Source organism: Lissotriton vulgaris, chromosome 2_1 (genome assembly GCF_964263255.1).
Source record: "Lissotriton vulgaris chromosome 2_1, aLisVul1.2, whole genome shotgun sequence".
Lineage (NCBI taxonomy): Eukaryota > Metazoa > Chordata > Amphibia > Caudata > Salamandridae > Lissotriton > Lissotriton vulgaris.
The window spans coordinates 1,585,958,520-1,585,984,554 of record NC_141687.1 but is presented as its reverse complement, the minus strand read 5'-3'; the positions used below and the strand labels follow the sequence as shown (position 1 = coordinate 1,585,984,554).

The 26,035-nt window shown below is 42.7% G+C and overlaps 1 protein-coding gene across 1 annotated transcript in view; it reads left to right on the top strand.

Annotated features, from left to right (window-relative positions):
* LRP1B (LDL receptor related protein 1B) overlaps positions 1-26,035 on the top strand; it is a 3,669,685-nt gene that overhangs the window by 3,241,155 nt on the left and 402,495 nt on the right. Inside the window, exon 71 of the mRNA XM_086955170.1 lies at positions 299-405. Coding sequence (XP_086811296.1) covers positions 299-405 — 107 coding nt within the window. The remainder of the gene's footprint in view (positions 1-298; positions 406-26,035) is intronic.

The following is a 26,035-nucleotide window of genomic DNA, read 5'->3' as shown; positions in this document are numbered from 1 at the left end:
ATGTCACGCAGGGCATTACAACGTGGCGCATCTCTCTAGATGCGTCACGTTGTAAATTGGCCACAACTTTTACGCCACTGCTGCGTCACAGAAGTGATGCAACAACCATGCAAAAGTGACGCATGGGGCTTGTAAATCTGCCCCCATGTATTTTGCCAGAATGCATCATTTTATTGGGCTAATTAATTCAACTGTACGGAGACAGAGAAAGTAGAGGAGAAATTCATGATATTACCTTTCTGTGTCTTTAAAACAATTCTCTTCAATAATCAAAATACTTTTCTTGATACATTTTCAGCATCTCCAACTTGTTCGTCAAGTGAATATGTGTGTTCAGGTGGAGGATGTATATCAGCATCTTTAAGGTGTAATGGAGAATTTGACTGCAGTGATGGCTCAGATGAGGTAAATTGATAGATCTGTTTTGTACCATACATAATGTGATTAGAACTTTCTAGTTTGTAATCATCCAAATACAAGTTCTAAGCTTGTTTTTCTTTAATATGGTTATTTTTCTTTGGTTAGTTGACTATTAAAATGTAACAACTTTATGACAGTACACAAAATAGATAACATACTGAATTATAACCCACATATTGTAAATCAAATATGAGTTTTAATAAACAGATGAAAAATGCCCATTAAAATTCAAGAACATGCTGCCTTGATGTGCCAGTGAAATGTGAAATAAGTATTTTTATTGTAAATCTATACTGTGTCTATCAAGGTTTTTACATAGTGAACATCAGTCTCTTAAAATGCAAGCATTCAATTTTTTGAATTAGTAAAGTTTAAATACTAAGAATGTATAACTTTCAAACCCTGTCATGGAGTGCACAGGTGAATCGCTTAAGTGACTAGTGTACTACCTGCTTAGGAATTAACTTAGAGCTACATGTAGTCATAGACAAAGTGGACATAGACAAAGATTTCTTTAATCTATAAATATAGTCTCCTCAAAGATTGCCATGACAAGATTGTTGCAAATATTGCTTATTGTGTTTATTTAACAGTTCAGTTACTTTGTGATTTCTTTTGTACATTTATTTTATTGGTTTATGACACAGTGAAATAGCACTAAATAGAAAGGAATTACATCAAAGTATCCATTTTCTCCAATTCTCAGACGTACTGAAAAGTAAACATGGAAACAACTACTATACACAAATTGGAACCATCACGTCTTTCACGTTCAATTCTGATGTCAATGAACAACCTAAACGAGAAAAGATCTAGATGGTGTCCATCGTTGCGGCAATGTGTAAACAGTAAAACAGCTCTATGTTCAGACATAATAGCAGCACTTACATTAATGGCTGATCTTGTGCACTCATTCCCATGGTGTCTCTATATCTGTGTCATCATGTATTAGTAACACCTTAAGTGGAGCAGATACAGCTGACAGAGCTCACATAATCATCCATAAGGACACCTATCACTCAATCATCACCAACACCCTCCTGTTAAATCCCCTGAGAATGAAGGGCCTCCCAGCACAAGGAGCCCCCGGGGCATTGACCATAGCACATGTGGGCAGTCAATGGAGTGCACACTATGTTCAAAGAAGGCATTCATCATTCTTTGCTTCTATCTTCTGAAAGTAGGCATCCCAACATCCCCTGTCCTGTGAACCCCTCTCAGAGATGTACCCCTGCAAGCACATCTGACTCAGCTCAAACCCATGTCAGGAGCATCCTTAACCACTCTTTAATATCCGGGGTTGTGAATGCCTTCCAAGTCATACCAATTTGGCATTTAAATAGAATGAAATCTAGGTCTATAAGCCAATGCATATATTTGTCCCCTTATGCTTTAGGGTGAATGCCCAACCCACACGATTCGGGAGTGGGTAAAAGTGGATGACCCACAATTCCAGCTGTGATTTCAGTTAGCTTCCCCACATTCAGTCACTTTATGATATACCACACAACAAGCATGACTTTCTTTAGCTTGGAGTTCATATTCAAATTAACTACAGAATAAAGTCTGTTTCAGGTCCTAATTGTTCACATTTTATCACCAAAGCATTTATATAATTTGAAAGACATGACACAAGTGAGCGTATTCGTTTTTATATCATTCGCACAAGTTTTGATTTCAATTTCCCTAAGAAAATGCAGTGTTTTTTTCCCTTGAAAAATGGTACATCTTAACAGGAAGATCTAAGACAATATATTTTTTACATACCTTATACCAAAATGTTTTAACATCTTGATAATGGCACTCAATTTACCTTGGAAAAATAGAGAGCTCAGTTAACCTTTTTGAGACTTTAACGTGACGTGAACTTTACAACAGATATACACGCACAGTAATGAACTCTCTAATCTAAGTCGATGTATGCAGCATCTAGTGAATTAAATACTTGTACCTAATACATTATTAGAATACAAAATACAGCACTTATGAAACAAATATAGATTTCAATATTTAGAGTTTCTTAAACACTGTCATCCAAAATCACTCAACCAAACCTTAATACATACTGTGCATACACAAAGCCACTCTAGGTTAGTTGTGATTTGAGTTTCATGAAGGGGGGACACTTGTATTATTCATTATGGGGCATATGTGCCAAATACTGTTAATCTGATTCGCAAATAGCTGTTGTTGAGAATCGCAAATCAGAATGTAATAAAAAATTCGCAAATATTTTGCGATTCCTTGGCATTCCTTAATTGCGATTAGCAAATTGCGAATCGCAATTAAGGAATAACTTCTCAGTCATTCCTATGGACTAGGAAACCTATAGGAATGAATGGGAAGGCATTCTCAATTTGCGATTCGCAATTAGAGAATCGCAAAGTGAGAATGCAATTTCAAGAGTGCCAGGGTGTCAAAAAGATGCCCTGTTGCACCCCTGAAATATGTATGTGTGCCCATGTGGTTCACATACATGCCCTAAGGGCATGTATGTGCGCCACATGGCACTTTGAAAAATGCAAAAAAGTGAATTTTTCGAGGAAATCGCAAATTGGTGGTAATTTGCAATTCCTTTAGACCAAATCACACTTTTTCTGTGCATTTAAGGAATCGCGATTTGCGATTCCTTAAATGCAATCGCGAAATAGAGAATTGCAAACTTTGCGATTCTCTAATTTGTGACGCCCTTTTGGGATGATACATCCCAAAAGGCCTTTTCGCGTTCCCAAACGGGCCACTTCTGAGAATCAGGCCATTTGCGAACGGGAAAAGGGCTTGATACATATGCCCCTTAGATCTCTCAAATGCCCATTATATTTACTTCTGAATCTGTATTGTGTCTCTGTTTATGAATCACATCAACACAAAGAGGAAATAAAGGAGGTTTGAAAAACCACAAAGCACAACCTCCTATGAATAATAGTAAACATAATACATGTTTGTGGTCAATATACCTGAAAATAAAGGGTGTTAGGTATGCCTGTAATTATTCCAGTCTGTTCAACTGAAAGGATGGTAGCCCTCCCCATACAACCCAAAAAGGAGGTGGTGTGGGCTACAGATCTTCACAGCTGGGAGCTTGTAGGGTGTTAGTCAGACAAGTGGAAGCTCTCTGTAGAGGTAGGCATGGGTGTGAGAAGAATACGAGGGAAAAAACTATTAAAACTACTTCCTGGTGGACCTATGATATGTTATTCTTGTCCCCACTGGGTAGGGATTAAAGAAATGGGGCATAGCTCTGCCCTAGTCAGACACCCCAAGAGCTCATTTCTGCGGAGGTTTGTAGACTACACCACCTGCTATTTTGATTGTGTTATGAGAAGTGGTCCTTTGATGAGGTATACCACTTGAGGTGGATAAGGGTTACCATCCTTTCAGCTCAACAGCCTTATATCATTACAGACCTTCCTACTCTCTTTTTCTTCTATATATTGACCATGAGCACTTATTGTGTTTACTACATCTATCAGCAACAAAATATCTTTTGTAAGATTTGAAATGTTTTTTCTCTTCTTAATATCCATCTGGTATCATTGTTCCCTTTAAAAAGACTACAAACAGCTCAATTAGAGAATGGACTGCACTGAATATTCTAAGAAAAATGTTCCTCTTAATTCTAAAAACAGAATTTAGAAAGCCATTAGTCATTAAATTAGCTGAACATGGAAGTTTCCTTGTAACTGGTATCTGAGTCAGACTCAGAATCAGAAGGGTTAGAATTTCACAGAATGAAAAGGCCAGAATTAACCAACAGAACTGACTAAAAGAGACTAGAAGCTGTGTCAGCCATTGACCATTTTGTTCTCTGGGACCGCCCTTCACATCATGTGCCAGTAAAGTACAAATGTGCTGTTTATTTATGGATGTCGATTCACCAAACTACCAGGCTTTTCGGGAATGACATCACACATCCCTTTAAGAATAATGCCATCACAAGAAAGTATTTCATATGAATTCTGACCCTGAATCCTCCCAGGGAGGGATGTCACAGGACCTAAACTCTGATGACAACACAATAGTTAACATTACTGAAGTTCCATAATACCTTAATGGTAGACCTCTTACATGCCAAGCCCTTTTTTGAAGTTTGAGGACACTTTGTGCTTATGCTTTTATAACTTTACACAAAAGGAATCTAGGTTAATATGAGTCTTCTTTTCCAAACATCCTGGTATACTATAGTTACATTGAGAATATGGATTTCCCTAAAGGCAAAATATTGACTATTTTTTTTGGGGGTGGGGCTTTTTGGAAACAACATGAAAAAGATTTATGCAAGAAAGTGCAAGTTTTTTTTCTAAAACAACATCAATGAAAGGTTTGCTGTGTGGACATCTCCAACTTTCAGAAACAGTTAGAGTTGTCTAGTTATCAAAAATATCTGTGTCTGGTAGGTTTCCCTAGGTGACTGCTGCACCATGATCCAAATACAACAGCTATCTATATTGTTGAATGCAAAAACAACAGTTGGTGGACAGAATGCAGAACAATGTCATACATTCACTCCAGTACAGAGATCTTGGCCTTAATCCATATCGTTTTTTTGCTCAGCATGCCATTCCAGTTTGAACCCAGCCATATGCAAATCAGTCTTGCCCCTGTGCCCCATGGGAACAGTCCAGCCCGAACTGCCAAGCCAGGTCCTCCCTGGACTGGAAAGAAGCATCCTAGGACCGGTTTCAGGCTTTCAGCCCTCATCAGCCAGGATAGCTTGACTCCAGTGGCATGGAGAGTACAAGACTCACTTCTGGGCATACCCATTCCACTCGGGTGACAAATGCAAAAACAACAGTTGATGGACAGAATGCAGAACAATGTCATACAATCACCCCAGTACAGAGATCTGGGCCTAAATCCATAGTTGTTTTGCTCAGATGCCATTCCAGTTTGAACCCAGCCATATGCAAATCAGTCTTGACCCTGTGCCCCATGGGAACAGTCCAGCCCGAACTGCCAAGCCAGGTCCTCCCTGGACTGGAAAGAAGCATCCTAGGACCGGTTTCAGGCTTTTAGCCCTCATCAGCCAGGATAGCTTGATTCCAGTGGCATGGAGAGTACAGGACACACTTTTGGGCATACCCATTCCACTCGGGTGACAAATGCAAAAACAACAGTTGATGGACAGAATGCAGAACAATGTCATACAATCACCCCAGTACAGAGATCTGGGCCTAAATCCATCGTTTTTTTGCTCAGCATGCCATTCTAGTTTGAACTCAGCCATATGCAAATCAGTCTTGACCCTGTGCTCCATGGGAACTGTCCAGCCAGAACTGCCAAGCCAGGTCCTCCCTGGACTGGAACCAAGCATCCTAGGAACTTTTTCGGACTTTCAGCCCTCATCAGCCAGGATAGCTTGATTCCAGTGGCATGGAGAGCACGAGCCTCATGTCTGAGCATACCCATCCCACTCGGGTGACAAATGCAAAAGCAACAGTGGATGGACAGAATACAGAACAATGTCATACATTTACCCCAGTACAGAGATCTGGGCATAAATACATCGTTTTTTTTGCTCAGCGTGCCATTCCAGTTTGAACCCAGCCATATGCAAATCAGTCTTGACCCTGTGCCTCATGGGAACAGTCTAGCCGGAACTGCCAAGCCAGGTCCTCCCCTGGACTGGAACTAAGCATCCTAGCAACTTTTTCGGACTTTCAGCCCTCATCAGCCAGGGTAGCTTGATTCCAGTGGCATGGAGAGCACGGGACTCATGTCTGAGCATACCCGCCCCACTTGGGTGATAAATGCAAAAGCAACAGTGGATGGACAGAATGCAGAACAATGTCATACATGTACCTCAGTACAGAGATCTGGGCATAAATACATCGTTTTTGCTCAGCATGCCATTCCTGTTTGAACCCAGCCATATGCAAATCAGTCTTGACCCTGTGCCCCATGGGAACAGTCCAGCCCGAACTGCCAAGCCAGGTCCTCCCTGGACTAGAAAGACGCATCCTAGGACCAATTTGGGGCTTTCAGCTCTCATCAGCCAGGATAGATTGATTCCAGTGGCATGGAGAGCACAGTACTCACTTCTGAGCATATCCGTCCACTCAGGGTGACAAATGAACAAACAACAGTTGATGGACAGAATGCAGTACAATGTCATACATTCACCCAGTACAGAGAACTGGGCCTAAACCCATCTGTCTATATTGTTGAGTTCTCCTTGTTGTGTTTTTGACGACATCTGTGTTGTGTGTGCTAGGCCAGGCCACACAAGTGGGATGCCTTTTTTTGGGAAGAAGTGTGAGGATGTTGAGAGGATGTTGGATGGTAGGGATCGGTTGATCCCTGCATATTCCAGAGGTGTTAATTTCTGAAATGTGAGGAAAATGTGGGATTGTAGGCAAAGGTTGAGGTTTGCAGTGCATTGTAGGTAAAATGGATGGCTTGTTTTAAAAAAGTCTCGGTCTAATATGTTTCCCTGGGTGGAGCCAAGCCCAGGCCAGAATAATGTAGACTTTCATCATGGCAATGAAAAGATATTTGGATGTATCCCTACTCTGCCAGTTCATGTAAACATAACCACGCCAAAAAGCTTGCCACGGGTATGCTATGTGCCTCAGGCAGGCAGAAATTGTGTTGGGACAGTTGGGACATTAGTGATGAAGGATAGGACAACCGTGGAGCCTGAACAAACCCATCATTTCTTTTGTAAACTAAAATATTTCCTTGGTGTCTCATGGTATTTTTGCCCGGCCTCCCAATGGGAGAAATGTTGTAAACTGCTAAATTAACTCCCATGAAGCAAAAACACTGTTGGACTCAGTTTTGGGTGGGGCCCCACCCCCATGCCTTTGCAAGGCAGAGTCTCAATCCTACTTTTGGTTTTGGACCATTTTTTCTATTGGAGTTCTGGACTTTTTGGTACCGTCCAGAGGTGTCAGGGAACAACACCCAAAGACCCCGGAGTTCCACCTGCCTTGGTGCACAAATGAACAGAAACACGGGCTTCTCGGTGATGGCGTCAAAGACCAAAGGTTTATTACTGCAGGGACACAGAAGTCACAGAAACTACGCATGGGCAGTAACTAGGAGCCTGTTCGAATTGTACAAAGAGGGTTGCTCCTTATATACTAAATTTTGGCCTTCAGGCGAATTCTTCACATGTTAGTACATTCCCAAACCTTTGTGTCATAAACAATAAATATTTGGCGTACATAGGAATCGTCGACAATATCTGATGTCAAAACATTACGAACGAGGGGTTCCCACTTTTCCATCATAATCCCATGTCAACTTTTCATTCAAGACCCGGACCGCCTCATCGTAAATTTTGTTACCTCCCCCTAATAAAGGCCCAGAAGGAGAGGAGCAGAGCCAGGTGCAGAAGATAGAAAAGCAGGATAAGGGATGTTTGTGGGTTGTAAATGGGCAAGGCTACCGGCTTCGGCCACCAAATCGTGATCAGAACAATGGATACGAAGACCAGTTTGGCAGGACTGGCCTCGGGCAGAGGAGGCAGCCTTTGCCGAGTCATGCAGCTACAGCGTGATCTGGTTTAAGGTGCACGTGTCATGTAAGAGGTGAATCTCCGGCTAAGGCTACGTGTCCTTAATCGAAATGCAGTGATCAGAGGCTATTGCGTATGTGAGGGCAAGAAACACAAAATGGCGGCCATGATCTAAAATGGATGCCGTGGGTAGATCGGAAATGTGTTTATAAAAGGAGTGCTCTTGCTCGTAGCGTAGCGAAAACACCAGGATATACTAAATGGATCATTTGCGGTTCGCTGATACCAATATTATGTATTTCCGACAATATTGAAAACACGGGTTCAAATCGTCACGGAACCTCAGACCCTCCTTTTGCCCTTACATAGGCAATTACTCAGTCTATGTCAGAGTCTAATTCTATGCTCATTAGGTCAGTGACATGCTGTTGTATCATCATCCTTTCTCGTGCCTTTTCTCCAAACGCAGGTGGCTTCCTAAAACAAGTTACAGCACAAAGACTACACAGAGCAGGACCACACTGGATAATCAGGCAACATGAGAATAGGAATACCAAGATGACACCAATGACCATTAGAACCTTCCATCCCCACGCTGAGATCAGAGTCCAAAACCACTCCATGAAGGACCAGTTTCCCTTGTCTACGTGAATAGAGTCGGAAATCTTGTGTAGCTTAGAGATCGCCTCATAGACTGTTGGAGCATTATTAGGAATAAAGACACAGCAGCTCGATTGGATCATTCTGCATACCCCACCTCGATCTGCAAGGATAACGTCTAGAACCATACGGTTCTGCAACGTCATGAGTCTATCCGCCTGAAGCTCAGCTGTCAAATTGCTAAGGGCACCAGCAGTTTCGGTAATAGTAGATTCAACTACCCGTGTTAGCTGACGTATGTTTCTACTATTGGCCATAGGCCCCCAGAACGGAAGGAAGCCTTTGAAGAAGTCTCCAGCTTCCTGACCAGCGGTATCTTCCTTGCTGAAGACACCTCTCGCTACTCTGGTTTTATGGTAATCAGGTGAAGCAGTGTATGTCGGAGGCAACAACCGAGCAATATAGCATGATCCTGAAAAGTCGGCAGGCAACCATGTATAAGCTCTATCTCGACAGATGAAGTAGGTACCCCTAGCAGTAAGAAAAGCAGGGGAAGAGTTAGCCGGAAACACATAAGTCTCTACGCACTCACTCCTCCCTAGCTGAGCTCTCGGATTTCTCCCATTCCCTTGCAAACAGACCTGACCTCGGTGAGGCACGACCCAGATTGGAGTTGAGCTTTTACGCTTGCTTTCTCCTAAACTAAGGCGATACTCTGAAGTATTCCAACTTAAATACACTCGCAATTCGTCTCTAGGGTAAGATGGAGTATTATTGACGTCCTTGACCATGTCAATAATTCCCTGGACTAAAGCTTTGTTGGCAGAGTTATATTTAGTGGAACGTGGTGGACGTGGAGGATAGGTCTCAAGGGCATAAGCAAAGATGGTTTGAAGGGCCTGAAATGATCCATTGTAGCTGAAAGGCAAAACCAGATAAGGAATACCTTTATCCATAGTGTGGGGTATCAAGCCACACACCCAGCAGTTTGTAGTGTTAACTACCAGTTGGTGTTGGTGCAAGAGCTGTACAAAAGTGTTATTGATGAACTCTGAGCATCGGGCTTGCTCATGTTCAGGAAACGAATGGAAAGAGTGTATAGACGAAACAGTAGAAGTAGCAGGATCAAGGGGAGGTAGTGTAGTAACTGGCACAAAAATCAAATTTATACTGAAGACGATTCCACCCACCAACGTTATCAAGACAATCAAGAATGTAATGGCACATTGCATCAAAAAGCATTTGCTGCGAAGAATTCTATAAAGTCTGTTTCTGCGAACGTAAATCACATTTTCTCGTTGCAGCGCAGGAAGCTCCATCTTCTACAATCCGCTCGCGACCACTGATGATGTGTACGTAGATGAAGATGCCTCTATCGGCCCTGGGAGTTCCCAAAACCAACAGAAAGATCGACCTTGTGTCAGACCCCTGCAAATTCAACTAGGCACACAGCCACGACCCTACGGCTACCCAGACGGCAAGGCAATATTTTAAAAACAATAAAACAATAGCAAACTTCCTGGCTGAAGGCAAAAGTTAAAAATTTCAAAATATCGCAATAGGCAGTTGCCTGCTTTATTTGTCCATATTACGGTTTCGTAAGTTATATCTCTGCTTCGCAGGTACTGTCTGATCAGCAAATAGCATTTCACTGGTAGCTGTTGCAGTGTTCAAGTTCGCAGATGACAGAGTTCTTTCTGATGCAGGAGACAAATGTTCAGTGTTCGAAAGAGTCTTTTCTGGAGGAGAGTCAGAGCTTGGAGTGTCAGTGATCAATTCGGCATCGCTGAAAGGCATACATTTTGGAGTGCTTTGAAATTCGGAGGAACCAATTCCCTTCTTCACCCAGTCGTCGTAAGGAAGTGGCAAAGGCACACGCTTTACATGGGATGCATGCACCCAGTGCTTGCGTCCGGCCACACGAACCGCTGTCCTCGTTGCCAGTAGGATTTGGAAGGGGCCGACAAATCTCGGCTGAAGGTTCTTCGTCCTCGCAAAGTTCCTGATGACTACGAACTCGCCTGGTTTCAGCTGATGCCCTGGACTCTCCGGAGGTTTTGGCAAAGCATCGAAAACCTGTTGATGAATAAGACTCAATTTAGCAGTCAAGTCGTAAAGGTAGTCTATCAACATAGGATATTCTAGGGAACAAAACTTTTTAGGCCTCGGCACACCCCAAATATTCGCCGGGCGGCCAAAAATGATCTCGTAAGGGCTAAGCCCCACTCTAGAATGTACAGTTGCTCTCGTGGATAACAAAGCCAAAGGAAGTGCGTCTGGCCAGGCTAAACCTGTGGATGCCTGTATTTTAGCAAGTTTTAGTTTAAGGGTGCCATTATAACCCTCCACTAAACCAGCAGACTGGGGATGGTTCGCACTGTGAAATTTTTGTTTCAGCCCTAAACCAGCACACACACTTTGCATAACTTTCCCTATAAACTCACTTCCGTTATCTGACCATACAATCCGTGGCATTCCGTACCTAGGGAAATATTCTTTGAGAAGAATCTTGGCAGTTGATAGGGCAGTATTGTCCTTTAGTGGATATGCTTCGATCCACCTGGAAAAAGCACAAACTACCACCAGGACATACTTCAAATTATTACAGCGCTCCATGTGAATGAAGTCTAACTGAATCACTTCAAAAGGGCAGGAAGGAGGAGCGAAATGACCAGCTGGAGTTGGAGTTCCCTTGCCAGGATTATGCATCAGGCACACCATACAATTTTTCACCACTCTCTCTGCACATTTACTGATCCCATCATTCTTCCAGACTGGAGCCAACATCTTACAAATTCCTTTAGAACTTATATGCGCCACCCCATGCGCCATTGTCACCACTGCTAGCACATACGCATCAGGCAGCATCCAACGTTGCTGTTCTGTCAAATCAATCCAACATCCATTCGAATCCAACTTGCCCATACTTTCTTTCCATGCACGTTTTTCTTCCTCAGTTGCTTCTTTCTGAATCTCTTTCACACTTTCCATAGTATCCTCACACATTCCAGATTCAGCAATCCATCTTGCAGACGTAGCAACATACATTCTGCTCATCATGTCTCTAGCTGTCTGTTTAGCAGTTTCATCAGCAAAAGCATTCCCACGACCAACATCATCCGTGATTGCTTTATGAGCACTGCACTTTACAATCGCAACTTCAGTCGGCAAGGTTAGAGATTCCAACAAGTCGTTAACTAGCTGACCATGTTGGATCTTAGTCCCATGGGACGTAATGAAACCTCTTTCTCTCCACAAACGGCCAAAACTATGGGCCACGCCAAATGCATACTGACTATCTGTAAAGACATTCACTCTCTTTCCCTTAGCTAAAACACACGCTCTTGTTAGGGCTATTAATTCTGCAGCTTGGGCAGAATTCTGACTCACTCTTGCAGTCTCCACAATCGTCTTCAAAGTCGTTACTGCGTAAGCAGCAGTCACATCACCATTCTCCAATTTAAAACATGACCCATCCACATACAGCGTACCATCTGGATCGGATAACGGAGTATCCTTTAAGTCGATGCGTCCTTTTGTCTCTTCCTCCGTTTTAAAACAGCAATCATGTGGCTCGGAATCACTCGACTCTTGATCAGTCGGCAACAGCGTTGCTGGATTCAATACATTACATCTTTTGATCTGAATATGACTCGCTAGCAATGTCAGCTCGTAACCAGATAGTCTCGCACTGGTAAGGTGTTGTGTCTTTGATCGATTCATGAGTGTATCCACTGCATGAGGAACCATGACCACTAGCATGTTATTCATCACCAAACCAGCAGATTGTCGAATGGAAGCCGCAGCTGCCGCCGTAGCTCTCAAACAACTAGGTAACGCTCTAGCTACCGGATCTAATGTTGATGAAAAATATGCGCAAGGGCGTTGTTTATCACCAAATTTCTGTGTCAGAACACTCAACGCGCAACCTTCTCTCTCATGAACATAGAGCGTGAATGGCTTACTGTAATCAGGTGTACCCAATACAGGAGCTGAACACAAGGCTTTTCGTAATTCAGTAAAACTCTCTTGACATTCATCAGACCATGGCACCGGACTCGGAACATTTTTCCCAGTCAAAGCTACCAACGGTTTTGCTAAAAGAGAAAAATTTGGGATCCACTGCCTACAGTAAGAGGTAATGCCTAGAAAAGCACGCACTTCTCTCTGTGTGCGTGGAACACTCATCTGCGTAATTGCTTTTATTCTCTCTGGGGTCAACTTCCTTCCCTCCTTTGACAAGAGATGACCTAGGTAGGTCACTTCTTGGCAGCAATATTGCATTTTCGAAGGTGATACCTTGTGATTCAAATTAGACAAATGATGCAATAACGAAATTGTAGCTGCTTTGCAAGTTTCCTTGTCATCGGCAGCCACTAAAAGATCGTCTACATATTGTACTAGAGCAGAACCTGGAGGAAGGACAAAGGAATCTAATTGACTTTTTAATGCCTGACTGTAAATAGATGGGCTTTCACAATAGCCTTGTGGAGCGCGTTTAAATCTGAAACTGCGACCTCCTAGACAGAAGCCAAAAATATCTCTGCTTTCTTCGGCTATCGGAATGCTGAAAAATGCATTCTTCAAGTCGATGACTGAGAACCAAGTAGCTGTAGCAGGAATCAGTGTTAACAAGGCAGTAATGTCTGGGACTACAGGAAACTGCGGGACCACCATTTTATTAACCTCTCTAAGGTCGATAACAAACCTATAAACTGGAGGTTTTGTAGGATCAGTTCGTTTCAAAATCGGTAGTACAGGACTGTTACAAACATTTCCTCTCGTTTTTTCAACCACACCTTTCTTAATCAAATCTTGCACAATCAATAAAAGTGCACGCTCACCTTCACTAGATATTTTATATTGAGGAATTCTTGGAAATTTTACATTCGCTTTTAAAGTTACTACATATGGTGGTATTTCCAAAAGGCCTACATCATTAGGACCAGTCGCCCAAAGAGAATCAGGGAGTGAACGTAGTTCTGGCGGGAGTGCATCCATTGACAAGTACATCGGGGAAGTGATATTTTTACCCAACGTAAGCTGTACTCCCTCCGGAGAACAGTACAATGTCGCATATAGTCGTTTTAACAAATCTAAACCAAGCAGATTTTCATTACAACCTGTCGTCAAGATCAGAGGTGCTTTCAAGTGACACGGTCCAACAGAAATAGACAAAGGACCAGATATCGGGTTGTAAACAGGGGCGCCTGAAAAACCTACAGAAACATTTGTTGAGCCGGACAAAGGTGCGCCAGGGAGTTTCGCATGAATGATAGAACTTTTTGCGGCACCAGTATCCAACAGAAACGGTTCGACTACACCTGATGTTGCTACTGCGACATAAGGCCCACTCTGATCCACTGGAACTGATACTACTCCCTCTCTCTGTCCATGGCTGTCCTAGTACCCATTTTGCTGAAATCCCTCATCCACTTCACAATAATCTTCAACAAGATATTGTTGAGGTCTATTTTGCTGAGTAGACTGCCCATTTCGCTGATCAAAGTGATTGGAAGGACGATCATTCGTTTGTGGAGGCATAGTACCTCGCCCTCGACCTCTAGAATTTTGCACAAAACCACCACGACCTCTCTGAGCTGCTGCTGCATTATTTTGCACTAAGATTGGACATTCATTTTTATAGTGACCCTCTTTCTTGCAGTAAGCACATTGATTCCACTGATATTGAACCTTGATGTACTATAGTCTGTTCTTTGATATGAATTCTGTTGCATATTAGTCTGATTCGTGCGGGGCGGATACGCCTGCTGCAAAAGAACTTTGGTTTTTAAATCCTTTGTTTTCTTCTCTGATTTCTCCTTTTCCTCTTTATCCCTGTTTTCGTAGTACTGTGCTGTCGCAAGTATTTGCGCAGTTGTGGACACAGCCCACGCACTCTCTGAATCCTTCAGTTTATTGCATAATTCAGGTAACAAATTATGCACAAATTTATCGACAAACAGTCTCTGTCCTCCTTCTGTGCTCATGTCCTGACCACTATGATCTACAAAAGTCTCTTCAAACCTCGTGAAGAAGTCGGAGACACTTTCGTCTTTCTTCTGCCTGCATGCTGATAACTTGTCCCAATTAACACGCAATGCGGGCATCAGAGTCTTCATTAGGTCAATTATTCTACCTGGAAGGTTAGCAATTAAGGGTTCGGGTTTTGCACCACCTACTTGCTGACCATCTGCTGCAGTGATAGCTGCCCAATCACCACCTAAGGCAACTTGATGATCCTCTCTACGAATTTTAGCCCACACTGGTTGCGGAACTACGTTGCCAAATAACATATCGATGTCTGCTAAGTTCATTATACAAGCCTCAACTGTCTGTGTTAATTCCTTATAGTATCCAGCAGGATTCTTACGCGGATCTGGCAAGGCCTGCTTCACTGCTAACACTTCAGCTCGCTTCCACGGAATGTGTATCCACACTCTTTGGAATTGTGCTGGAGCGGCCGCAATACCAGCAACCGCATCAGCTTGAATAGCTTCGCGCCAAATCGGAGGAACTTCCCTCATTGGATATTGGCGACTCAGCTTCGTTTTTCCTTTCTCTAAATCTCTTGGTGAACGAAGTGATGGATCATTCCTAAAACTTAAAATTAGTTCCATCGCTTCTTCTATATTATCACCCACTATCATTCCTGCAGCAAACTCTTTCTGAACCTTGATTAAATCTTTCTTCACGTAACAACGAGCACATCTCGTCAAAGACATACCGTTGCGTTGGCTCTTTCCACTGCATAAACGTATCTACCACATCTTTCGTATTATATCTCCTACTCTTCGAAATCCATCTGAGAGCCGTGGAATCTAAAATTCCCCGTTCCTCAGTACTCGGAAGCTGACTACGTCTCTGAACAGAGTCAGGAGTAGGAGTCTTGATTAAAGTTTTATAGAAAGGAGACAGCATGTTAGACACAGAATCAGTGATTCTTCGACGAACAGAAAGTGGAGTCAACACACTCGCAGACGCAGAAAACACAGTAGAGGTAGGAACAGATAACGGATTAGTAGAAGTATCAAGGAAGATAGTTTGTGGAACAGTAGGTGTAAGCGAGACAGATATAGGTATAGAAGTCGGCAATCCAGGAGGAGGAGGAGCCGTAGGAACATTCACATTAATTACAGGAGGTACAGGAACTTGATTCTGAGGGACAAGAGCAGGAACACCAGGTTGTCCAGCAACCGGCAATTGAACATTCGGTAAAGGTGGAGCCGTAGCACCTTGTGCATACGGTGGAGGTGACCGTAACAAATAAGATAGCAGAGGATCGTTTTCGGAATCTTCCAGTATCTTAGCCGTTTTCGATGGCAAGGCAGGATAGCACTTGTCAATCGCTAAATTGTGCTCTCTAATGGCCACCTCTATGGCTTTCTCACACTCGTTAGCCTGCAACTGCTTAGTTGCTTGTTCTAGGGTCAACTCTTCTTGCTCTTTTTGTTCTTTCTTTAACCTTCTCATTTCTCTCTGTTTGGATTCTTTTCGCCAGTAACGGAAAGAATCAAACATTGCCGGCCGGGCTTTCTTTCTAAACAATTTCGCCTCTAAATTGTCGAGAATTTCGGGGTCAAAACTACCATGCAGTGGCCAACTAAGGACACCATCCTTCTTACAGTAACGGACCCACACCTCATTATAAGATATAGGACCCACACCATGTTTACAATACACATCATATAGGGGAGTCCCAATCGGAGGAACCAGACAGGAGTCCTCCAATCGTGAGTCACTGTTGCAACCAAAACAAGACAACATACGGTTTTTCCGACTTACCATTTTCAGTCCGGAACACAAAACAAACAAAACACAGAACAGATATGTGCACTCGAACCAAGAACTTAGGCCTACCAAAACGAACTGATGTATCGATAACCAAACTAAACAAAATAGATTATCGTAACTAGAACAACCAGTGATAATCTTACGAGACCAAACCAAACCAAGAACCAATCAAGGATTTTAACAACCCTCACAAAATAACCTGCTAGCTATCACTAAATACTTAACTGAGGCACTGAAGACGTCACCACGGAGAAACCCGTCACGTTTCGCTGTACTAAGGACTGCACCTCGGGTCCAAGACAGGGCGACGGTCAAGGCAACGGCCCACTGCAGCCGTCCTGAACGGGAACCCTCGTGGAAGAGAACTTCGGGCCACTTTTGCGATATGCCGGGATCGATGAAGTGGGGCGCCTCCCTCAGGAATCTTCACACGAAGCTTCTCGAACTCTTCAGGCTTTTGGACCGGTACCGAATGACGTCGCCCCACGTTGGGCGCCAATTGGAGTTCTGGACTTTTTGGTACCGTCCAGAGGTGTCAGGGAACAACACCCAAAGACCCCGGAGTTCCACCTGCCTTGGTGCACAAATGAACAGAAACACGGGCTTCTCGGTGATGGCGTCAAAGACCAAAGGTTTATTACTGCAGGGACACAGAAGTCACAGAAACTACGCATGGGCAGTAACTAGGAGCCTGTTCGAATTGTACAAAGAGGGTTGCTCCTTATATACTAAATTTTGGCCTTCAGGCGAATTCTTCACATGTTAGTACATTCCCAAACCTTTGTGTCATAAACAATAAATATTTGGCGTACATAGGAATCGTCGACAATATCTGATGTCAAAACATTACGAACGAGGGGTTCCCACTTTTCCATCATAATCCCATGTCAACTTTTCATTCAAGACCCGGACCGCCTCATCGTAAATTTCGTTACCTCCCCCTAATAAAGGCCCAGAAGGAGAGGAGCAGAGCCAGGTGCAGAAGATAGAAAAGCAGGATAAGGGATGTTTGTGGGTTGTAAATGGGCAAGGCTACCGGCTTCGGCCACCAAATCGTGATCAGAACAATGGATACGAAGACCAGTTTGGCAGGACTGGCCTCGGGCAGAGGAGGCAGCCTTTGCCGAGTCATGCAGCTACAGCGTGATCTGGTTTAAGGTGCACGTGTCATGTAAGAGGTGAATCTCCGGCTAAGGCTACGTGTCCTTAATCGAAATGCAGTGATCAGAGGCTATTGCGTATGTGAGGGCAAGAAACACAAAATGGCGGCCATGATCTAAAATGGATGCCGTGGGTAGATCGGAAATGTGTTTATAAAAGGAGTGCTCTTGCTCGTAGCGTAGCGAAAACACCAGTATATACTAAATGGATCATTTGCGGTTCGCTGATACCAATATTATGTATTTCCGACAATATTGAAAACACGGGTTCAAATCGTCACGGAACCTCACTTTGGTGGTCTGATGGGTTTTCTGATCCCCAGGGTCCAGTTTGGGGTACACTCCCCTATGTACCATTAAGGCTGTTAGGCCCTATCTGAGGTGGGGGCACGGCCCAATGCTTGAGCGAACAGCCTCCCTACTCATTATGCTTTATTTATTTTTTCTTGGTGGTCTAGTGGGATTGTCTGTGTTCAGGCAAATTGTGAGTAAATTCCCCAAATCAGGCCTGTGGGCTGAACGACTGTGATGGGGTTGAAATGGAAGACAGGCCTATGCCCATAGGGCCAATCCCCTTTCACAAAAACAGTACAGCTACCATTCCCGGGTGTCTAGTAGGCTGTTTACTCCCCCTCCCCTAGGGACAGATTGAGATAAACCCTCCCTATCCACCACCGGGGAAGCAGAAAGACTGGTAATCCCTGGGGAAGGTAGGTCCAGGCCTATCTGGGATTGCTTTCTCCTACAACGACAGTGAAGTGCACACTCTCTGCTGCCCCCCAGGATAAACACCCATTATCTGCCCCCTGGCGACTGAAAAACTATTGTGTGCTGAATGGGGACGCATAGACCCATGCTCATTCGGCACTCAGTTTATCACCCACTATTGTGGCCCTGCTACTTATGCCATCAACGCACTAAACTGGCATGGGAACCTGTAAAAGTATGAGGAACTCAGTCCAGAAACATTAACAGTTTTTGGCTAAGACATTATGCCAATTTGCCAGTAGTTCATTTTATGAGAATGATAGATGCTGACATTCACAAATTCTCAACACTATTTGTCCTCCCACACTGATATCTATGTTCCAAGTTGAGCTACCTTGTACTGTTTTGAGGCAAGTGATATTTTGTGTCTAATTACTCTTTAATCCCCAATGAGACAACATTGAAAGTTAAGGTTCTTTCAAACCTATTTTGTATTTTTCTAAAAGACCCAGCTTCAACACACACCTTTAGCTAGTTATCCCTGAAGGATTCTGGCACTCCAGTTTCAAATGTCAAACAGGATAGTGAGGAAAATGTGACAGAGTTCTTCTGAGAATATTGCACCAACATTTATGACTAAATAGGGCAGGATTCAAATACATTTCTTTCTGTCGATGGCTGTCCCAGGAGAGAAACTCCTCTGCAACTATAGCTGTCCAACCCTAATGTAAGAACAAGCATTTGCATAACACATAGGTCTCACCTTTGGGACCTTATAAGTATTTAGATAGAGCTATTGGTATTTATTTGTAGACACAGGGTGATTAAGGAATTTGCCCAAAAACATAAAATATGGAGTCTCCCACCAAGATTTAAACATGGGTTCCCAGTTTATGTCCCAAAATTAAGAGTTGCCACGTTACTACATTAGATAAACTGTAAGGGCTGCAACAGTGTCAATAGCACAGCAAGCTCAGCTTTATGGTCAGCCAAGTGGCACTGTTTCATTTTAGGGCAATAATCAGACCAACATTGCAGCACGTCTGGAGTTGGAGACTGCAGGAGGAGTGTCTTACTGTCTTTCGAGGAAATTGGAGTGAAAGAAATCAGAAGCACAGCTGAATACTGAGGCAAAATAAGGCTTAATTAAGGGTTGCATATTAGAGTTCAAAACAGATCTTTTTTGTTCTCATTTGCATCCAAAAACACATTAAGCGTTACACAAGGTTGTTCAAGTGGCATGCTGGGTTGAGTGGGGGGTGCAGGGGGTTGCAGTTTGCTCTACACAAGACAGTTTCCCTGCAGCTTCTGATGCACATTACCCACCTCCTCTAAGTCCATTCCACAGGGGCATCCCGGTCCCTTTAGGCATAGAGGACTGGACAAGACCAGCGAGAGGATCCACAGAGGGACCTTGCAAGCAACGAACTGCCAGCACTGCACATGAGATATTCATCCATGGCTAGGCTCCTAGTGGCACTCTTCAGAAGTTTGAGGGGAGTAGCACAGAACAACAGGAGGGGTGAGAGGCAGAAGTGACTTTGAGGCTAAATATAGAAATGGCCAGTAAAGGCAACATGGAAGTGGGAGCTCACACACTGTTGGTTGGGATGCATTTGTGATTTTTGTATCAGCTCACACACTGGGGGTCAGAACGCGTTTGTGACTTGTGTATCAAGTGTAAAACTAACAAAACTATGTTAATTGACTAATATTTTAAAGTAAGCGCTGTTTGTTTCTGGGGCTGGAGGTCTGAAACAACATTAAACATTTAACAGAGCAAAGTGACTTCTGTTCATGGGTGCCTAAAAAAACTGACTGGTGCCAGCAGGGTTAGAATTGCAAAAAACACAGTTGATGGACAGAATGTAGAACAATGTCATACATTCACCCCAGTACAAGGATCTGGGCTTAAATCCATCATTTTTTTGCACTCCACACCACCCTGGGTTAGACACTGGCTATATGCAAATCAGCTCTGACCCTGTGCCTCATGGGAACAGTCCAGTCCGATCTACCAAGCCATGTCTTTCCCAGACCGGAATCAAGCATCCAAGGACCGGTTTCTGGCTATCAGCCTTCATCAGCCTGGATAGCTTGACTCCAGTGGTTTGGAGAGCCTGGGACTCACGTCTGAGTATACCCAGCACAATCGGGGGAAAATTGCAAAAAACACAGTTGATGGACAGAATGTAGAACAATGTCATGCATTCACCCCAGTACAAGGATCTGGGCCTAAATCCATCATTTTTTTGCACTCCACACCACCCTGGGTTAGACACTGGCTATATGCAAATCAGCTCTGACCGGTGATGGATTAAACCCAGATCTTTTTACTGGGTGTGAGTGTTTGATTGATTCAGATGCTCCATCCATCACCACCCCCTTTTGTACCGCTTTTGGCCGCCATAAGTGTGGCAGGGTATGCTCAGACGTGAGTCCCTTGCTCACTTTGCCACTGGATTCAAGCAAACCGGGCTGAAGACGGTTGGAATGCCAGAAACCGGTCCTCGGAAGCTTGTTTCCGGTCCGGGGAAGACATGGCTTGGCAGTTCGGGCTGGACTGTTCCCATCAGGCACAGGGTCAGACTGATTTGCCTATAGCCATGTGTGAACTGGGGTGGCAAAGTGGGCTAAAGAACGGTGATGGATTAAACCCAGATCTTTTGACTGGGTGTGAGTGTTTGATTGTTTCAGATGCTCCGTCCATCACCACCCCCTTTTGTACCGCCAGCAGAGTCAATGACTGCATTTGTTTATGTAAGTGAAATGGAGCGTGGCCACAAAAGTGAAAGCGACCGTGCTTTGTTATAATTAGTAACCTGATCCACGTCCAGCTGCCAGCCTGTGAGCGCCGCTGCTCTTGCCTGAGACCCAAAGGCCATGGGAGTGAACATGCACCCGGCTTTGGTCAATTGTATGCTTTCATTTTTGAAAGCTATACGCAAAGGCCAATAAAATGTGAGAAAAATGTAAAGGCACAAGCGCGAGTTTACTGAGAAGTCTGTAGTGATTCCAAGAGGCCCTCCTAGCACAGCACATGCGCACTGCGCTAGGCTTCACCTAAAAGGACTGGGCTGGGTTAAATGTTGTGGTAGTATTTATTTATATAAAAAATACATTTACAAAGGTTCTGCCGCCATCTTGAATTTTATAACGACAGGCACATTTCAATACTTTTGCTGGCACTTCAAATGTTTTCATTACTCTAGCTAAGGATAGTTTTAGGACTGCTGGCACCATTCATAGATTGGTTTACCAATACCCAATAATTCCATGCTGTTTCCTGTTTAAGAACCCCTGCTGGGCATACTGGCACTTGAGAACTTGTTTGGAACTAGGAATAAAATGGTGTCTTCCTCCCTTCTGTCCTCTATGAATCATACCTACAGCTATCTGCTTCTACTTCAATTTAAAAAAAAGTGAATATATAGGTGCTACTTAATGAATATTTAGCAAATATGGAACTGTATTCAACCAGTTTACATCTGTGGTCTGGAGTGCGAGACAGAGTCATTCTATAAAATTCTATCAAAGATCTGCAATTCGGGCATGTCTTAAAACGATTCTTCAACTATCAGTACCTGCTGCTATGACATGCCATAGCTGTTTGACTGAAGCATACTTACAAATACATTTGTCTGCCTTGGTTGATTCTGATCTACAGCTCTATGTTGCTGTGAGAATTATTCCAGGATGAGACTAATGGTGTACAATATTGTGAGAAATGTATTTCCTTGTTAAAAGTAGAAAAACGTGTGCTCATCGGATTTCTATTAATTTGTTACAGGAAATATTTTTGCTCAGTAATATTTATAGAAAATCAACAGTTGATGAGGTTGTTGTCCTCTGAATGGATTTTAACAATCACCTGATACTGTTAATGTTTTGTCTTGGTAATATATGAATTTGTCAGTGGAACTTGCTGCATCTTGCGAACTGTTTTCAGTCGCAGGTATTTAAATGTGTTGGCTGCAAAAGTTTCCGTCAGCATTTGAATTCATGTCACAACTCACTTTGTTACAATGCCACCGGTAATACTGAATAATAAATCAAACACTGCACAAGATATGAGTGCCACGATCAAATAGCACTGACACAATTCTGTTAAGGGGACCTAACATCACATTTTTAGCATACCAACAGAAGGAATGGAGCTGTTGTCAGAGATACATAAGAACAGAAACCTTGCTTTCTTTTTTAAGTTCAAATAATTTTATTAAGATGAAGTAAAACAGTAATGTGAAAAACAGAATAATAACAAGTAAGAAAGAGTTACATATAAAATATCAATGGAGAATAAATAAAGAAGAGAAACCTAAGTCAAATACATTCAGCTATATCATTTACAAATAAGAGAACAATAATACATTGAATATCAGTTGAGAAAGGAAACTTAGATGAGATACAAAAAGTTGCAATATAAAATACAATTAGAATAAACTATAAAAGAACAACATGAGGCAAGTCATGGAGATTTAGGTACTTAATGATGGTGAGGAGTACGAGATATAGAATGTCTGGCGCTCATATCAATGAATGTCGTGACAGGGGACCACAGATGTAAACGTTTAGTTCCCATGTGTAATGGGTATACAAAGGACGTGTCCAGTCTGTGATAATAACAAACAGCATACCACCATGTCTGATAAGATAATTTAGTAAAGTCTTTCCAATTTTTGGTAATTAATTGAAAGGCCACTGCCAATAATAAATCTATGATTTTAACATTAGTCACATCCTACCCAAATAGGGGACAAGCTTTATATAAAGATAAGTGGTATAGAGAGAGAGTGAGTAGAACTAAAGATGGAATTGATTTGAGACCATACATTTTCCCAAAAATCATTAACGAATTTGCAGTGAAAAGGCATATGGCATAGGTCAGCATGTGGTGATGAGCAGGACCAACAGGTATCTGGAAGATGGAAGTGTCATGTATTGAGAAGTAATGGAGAAAGTAAGAGCCGATTATATATAAAGAAAAGTGTCTGTGTGGTGTTCGCAGCCATAGAAGATTTTCTAATTTTAAGCCATATATCATCCCAAAAGTCCACAGCCCAGGAAGATTCTAAATCTTTTCCCCATAAGGTTTCTATTTTGTTTTTTTCTTGTAACCCAGATGAAGTATGAAGAAATCTATATATGACAGATGCCTTGGAATTTTTTAATAATAAGGGATCTCAATTTATCTCTATGGGGAGAGTGTGGTGGGGAAGGTACATAAAGGGTGTAAGCATCTTGAACAGCTTTCAATAAAAGACACTAGTTAGAACTGAGGTGAGAAGGCAAGGTGAATATGGTTCGGACCTGCATAAAAGACAAAGGTTGACCGCTATCAAATAATTGATGCACCCAAATCAGTCTCCCTTGTCTCCAGGTCTCTCAGAAAAAAAGTTTGTTGTTAATCACAATATTTATATTATGCCAAAAAGGAGAGTTAAGAAAAGAGGTGAGGGGAGTAGGCAGAAGTATGTTAGAGGTAAATTTGATTATAGGGGAAGATACAGACTGAGGTTTACACGTGAAAGAGAGATATTCCTGAAATGAAAAGGGGGAAAGAAAAGATTGTTCAAGTGTAGTCCAGAGAGGTTGATTAATAGAAGGTTCAGAGAACCAATTTGAAGCATGATGTAGTAAAAAGGACTTGTGATAAGCTGGAAAATCGGGGAAGTTTGCTCCACCTTCCGTTTTTGGGTGAATTAATTTTGATATTGACATACGCGATTTTTTATTATGCCACAAGAATGAAGATAAAATGGAATTTAGCTTTCTAAAATATTTTGAAGGGATATATACTGGAATATTAGAAATTGTGTACAAAACTATGGGAGAAAGCATCATTTTTATGGTGTCTAAGCGGCCCCACCAAGACAAATACAAGGGATGCCATTTTGCTGTTAGAGATGAAAACCTTTGTATACAGTCATCCAAACCGCCGGATATCGTTCCTGATATAGAAGAGGTAAAATGGAAGCCTAAATTTTTAATATACTGAGAATTCCACGTAAACCCTGTAGTAGTATATTCAGCTTTGAAAGTGTATTTGGTGAATGATAAGATCTCACATTTATCCTTGTTTAATTTATAGCCAGAAACAGGTGCAAACGAATCTACTTTGTCTAAAAAAGTGGGAAGGGAAGTCTGAGGTTGTGCGAGGAATAAAAGGATGTCATCAGCATAAGTTGCCATTTTAACAGTAGTATCCTTAAAAGTGAAACTGTAAATGTTATCATTTTGACGAATCCGCAACAAAAAAGGCTCCAAGGCAAGATTAAAAAGAACAGGGAAAAGAGGGCAACCCTGTCTGACACCCCTGCCTATAGAAAAGTATGAAGAAACTGCATTATTTACAGATATGGCTGCTCTTGGATTAGAATTCAAAATAGATATTATAGCAGTGATTTTTGGGCCAAACCATTTTATTGTGCTAAAGAGATAGGGCCATTCAACTCTGTTCAATGCCTTTTCTGCGTCCAAGGCAATGGCTGCTAATGAATGGGTAGTAGGTGAGACTTTTGAGAGAATATCATAAAATAAACAGGTATTATTTGTGATAAGTCGTCCTTTGACAAAACCAGATTGCTGAGTTCCTAACAAGTCAGGCATATGAGGTTCTAGACGTAAAACCAATGCCTTGGAGAAAATGTTATAATCAATATTTACCAGAGAGATAGGACAATAATTTTTACAAAATTGAGGGTCCTTGCCTTCCTTAGGTATAATACAATTAAAGGCATCAGAAAAAGAGCCGTGAGATTCACCGGAATGTAAAAAAGTTAGGATAAGGGTATGTCATTTAGGAAGTAGTAAGTGCGCAAAGTGATCAGTGGTCAGATAAGCACTCCTTTGATTTAGAAGAATAATAGAAATGCTCTGACTGTTTGATTTTGGTAATGGGGCAGTATTACATTGTTGGGATTTGTTACGCTTTTTCGAGACAAAATTAATAATGAAATCCCTAGCTGAGGCCTTAAAAGTGTCCCATACCATGTGAAAAGGTGTGTCACCCATTTGATTAAAAAGAAAATACTAAATAAAGAAAGAAATAAAAGACGATGTGAATAGTGGATCTAAAAGCAAAGGGGCAGATTTATGACGGACTTGCGCCACGTTTACGCCGCCGTTGCGTGACGCAACGGCGCGGAAATGTGGCGCATCCCTGCGACCTATTTACAACGTGACACATCTAGGCAGATGCGTCACGTTGTAAAGCCCTGCGCCACATGAAACCTGCGTCAGGTTTCATGTGGGCAATCTGCCGCAGGGTGGGCGTTCCCTCGTAGGAAAGCCCCGTAAAACTGACGCACTGAAATCTACAAGATTTCACTCAGTCAGTTTTACGAGTCTGCTGCGTCAAATCCTTACGCCTGCTTGAAGCAGGCGTAAGGAGTGATGCACCACGTTATGTATGGGTGGCCTCTGTACATTGCAGGAGTTGCGTCGCACTTGCGACGCTACTCCAGCAATGCGCCGCCCGTACACCACAAGATGCGTCACGCATCTGCCCTTCCTTGCACCACGGTGCGCCGCATTTACAATGCGGCGCATCTGTGGTGCCGCAAGGAGGGAATTGCGTGACGCATCAGTTCTGGCGCATCCCTGCTGATTTGCAGAGATGCGCCAGAACTCATAAATCTGCCCCAAAGTGTTTTTAAAGGGCCATTTGCGAGAAGTTAGAGGCGGTCGCAAAACATCAATATGAATAATTATGGGAGCATGATCCGATATCAAGATAGAGCCAATATATGCCATGACTAATGACTGAGAAAGGTTGTGAGAGAGAAAAAAGTAGTCCAATTGTGACTGAGTGTGATGTGTTGGCGAGTAAAAGGAGTATTCTCTAAGTGTGGGGTTGCATAATCTCCAGGTGTCTATAAATTTGTGTTTT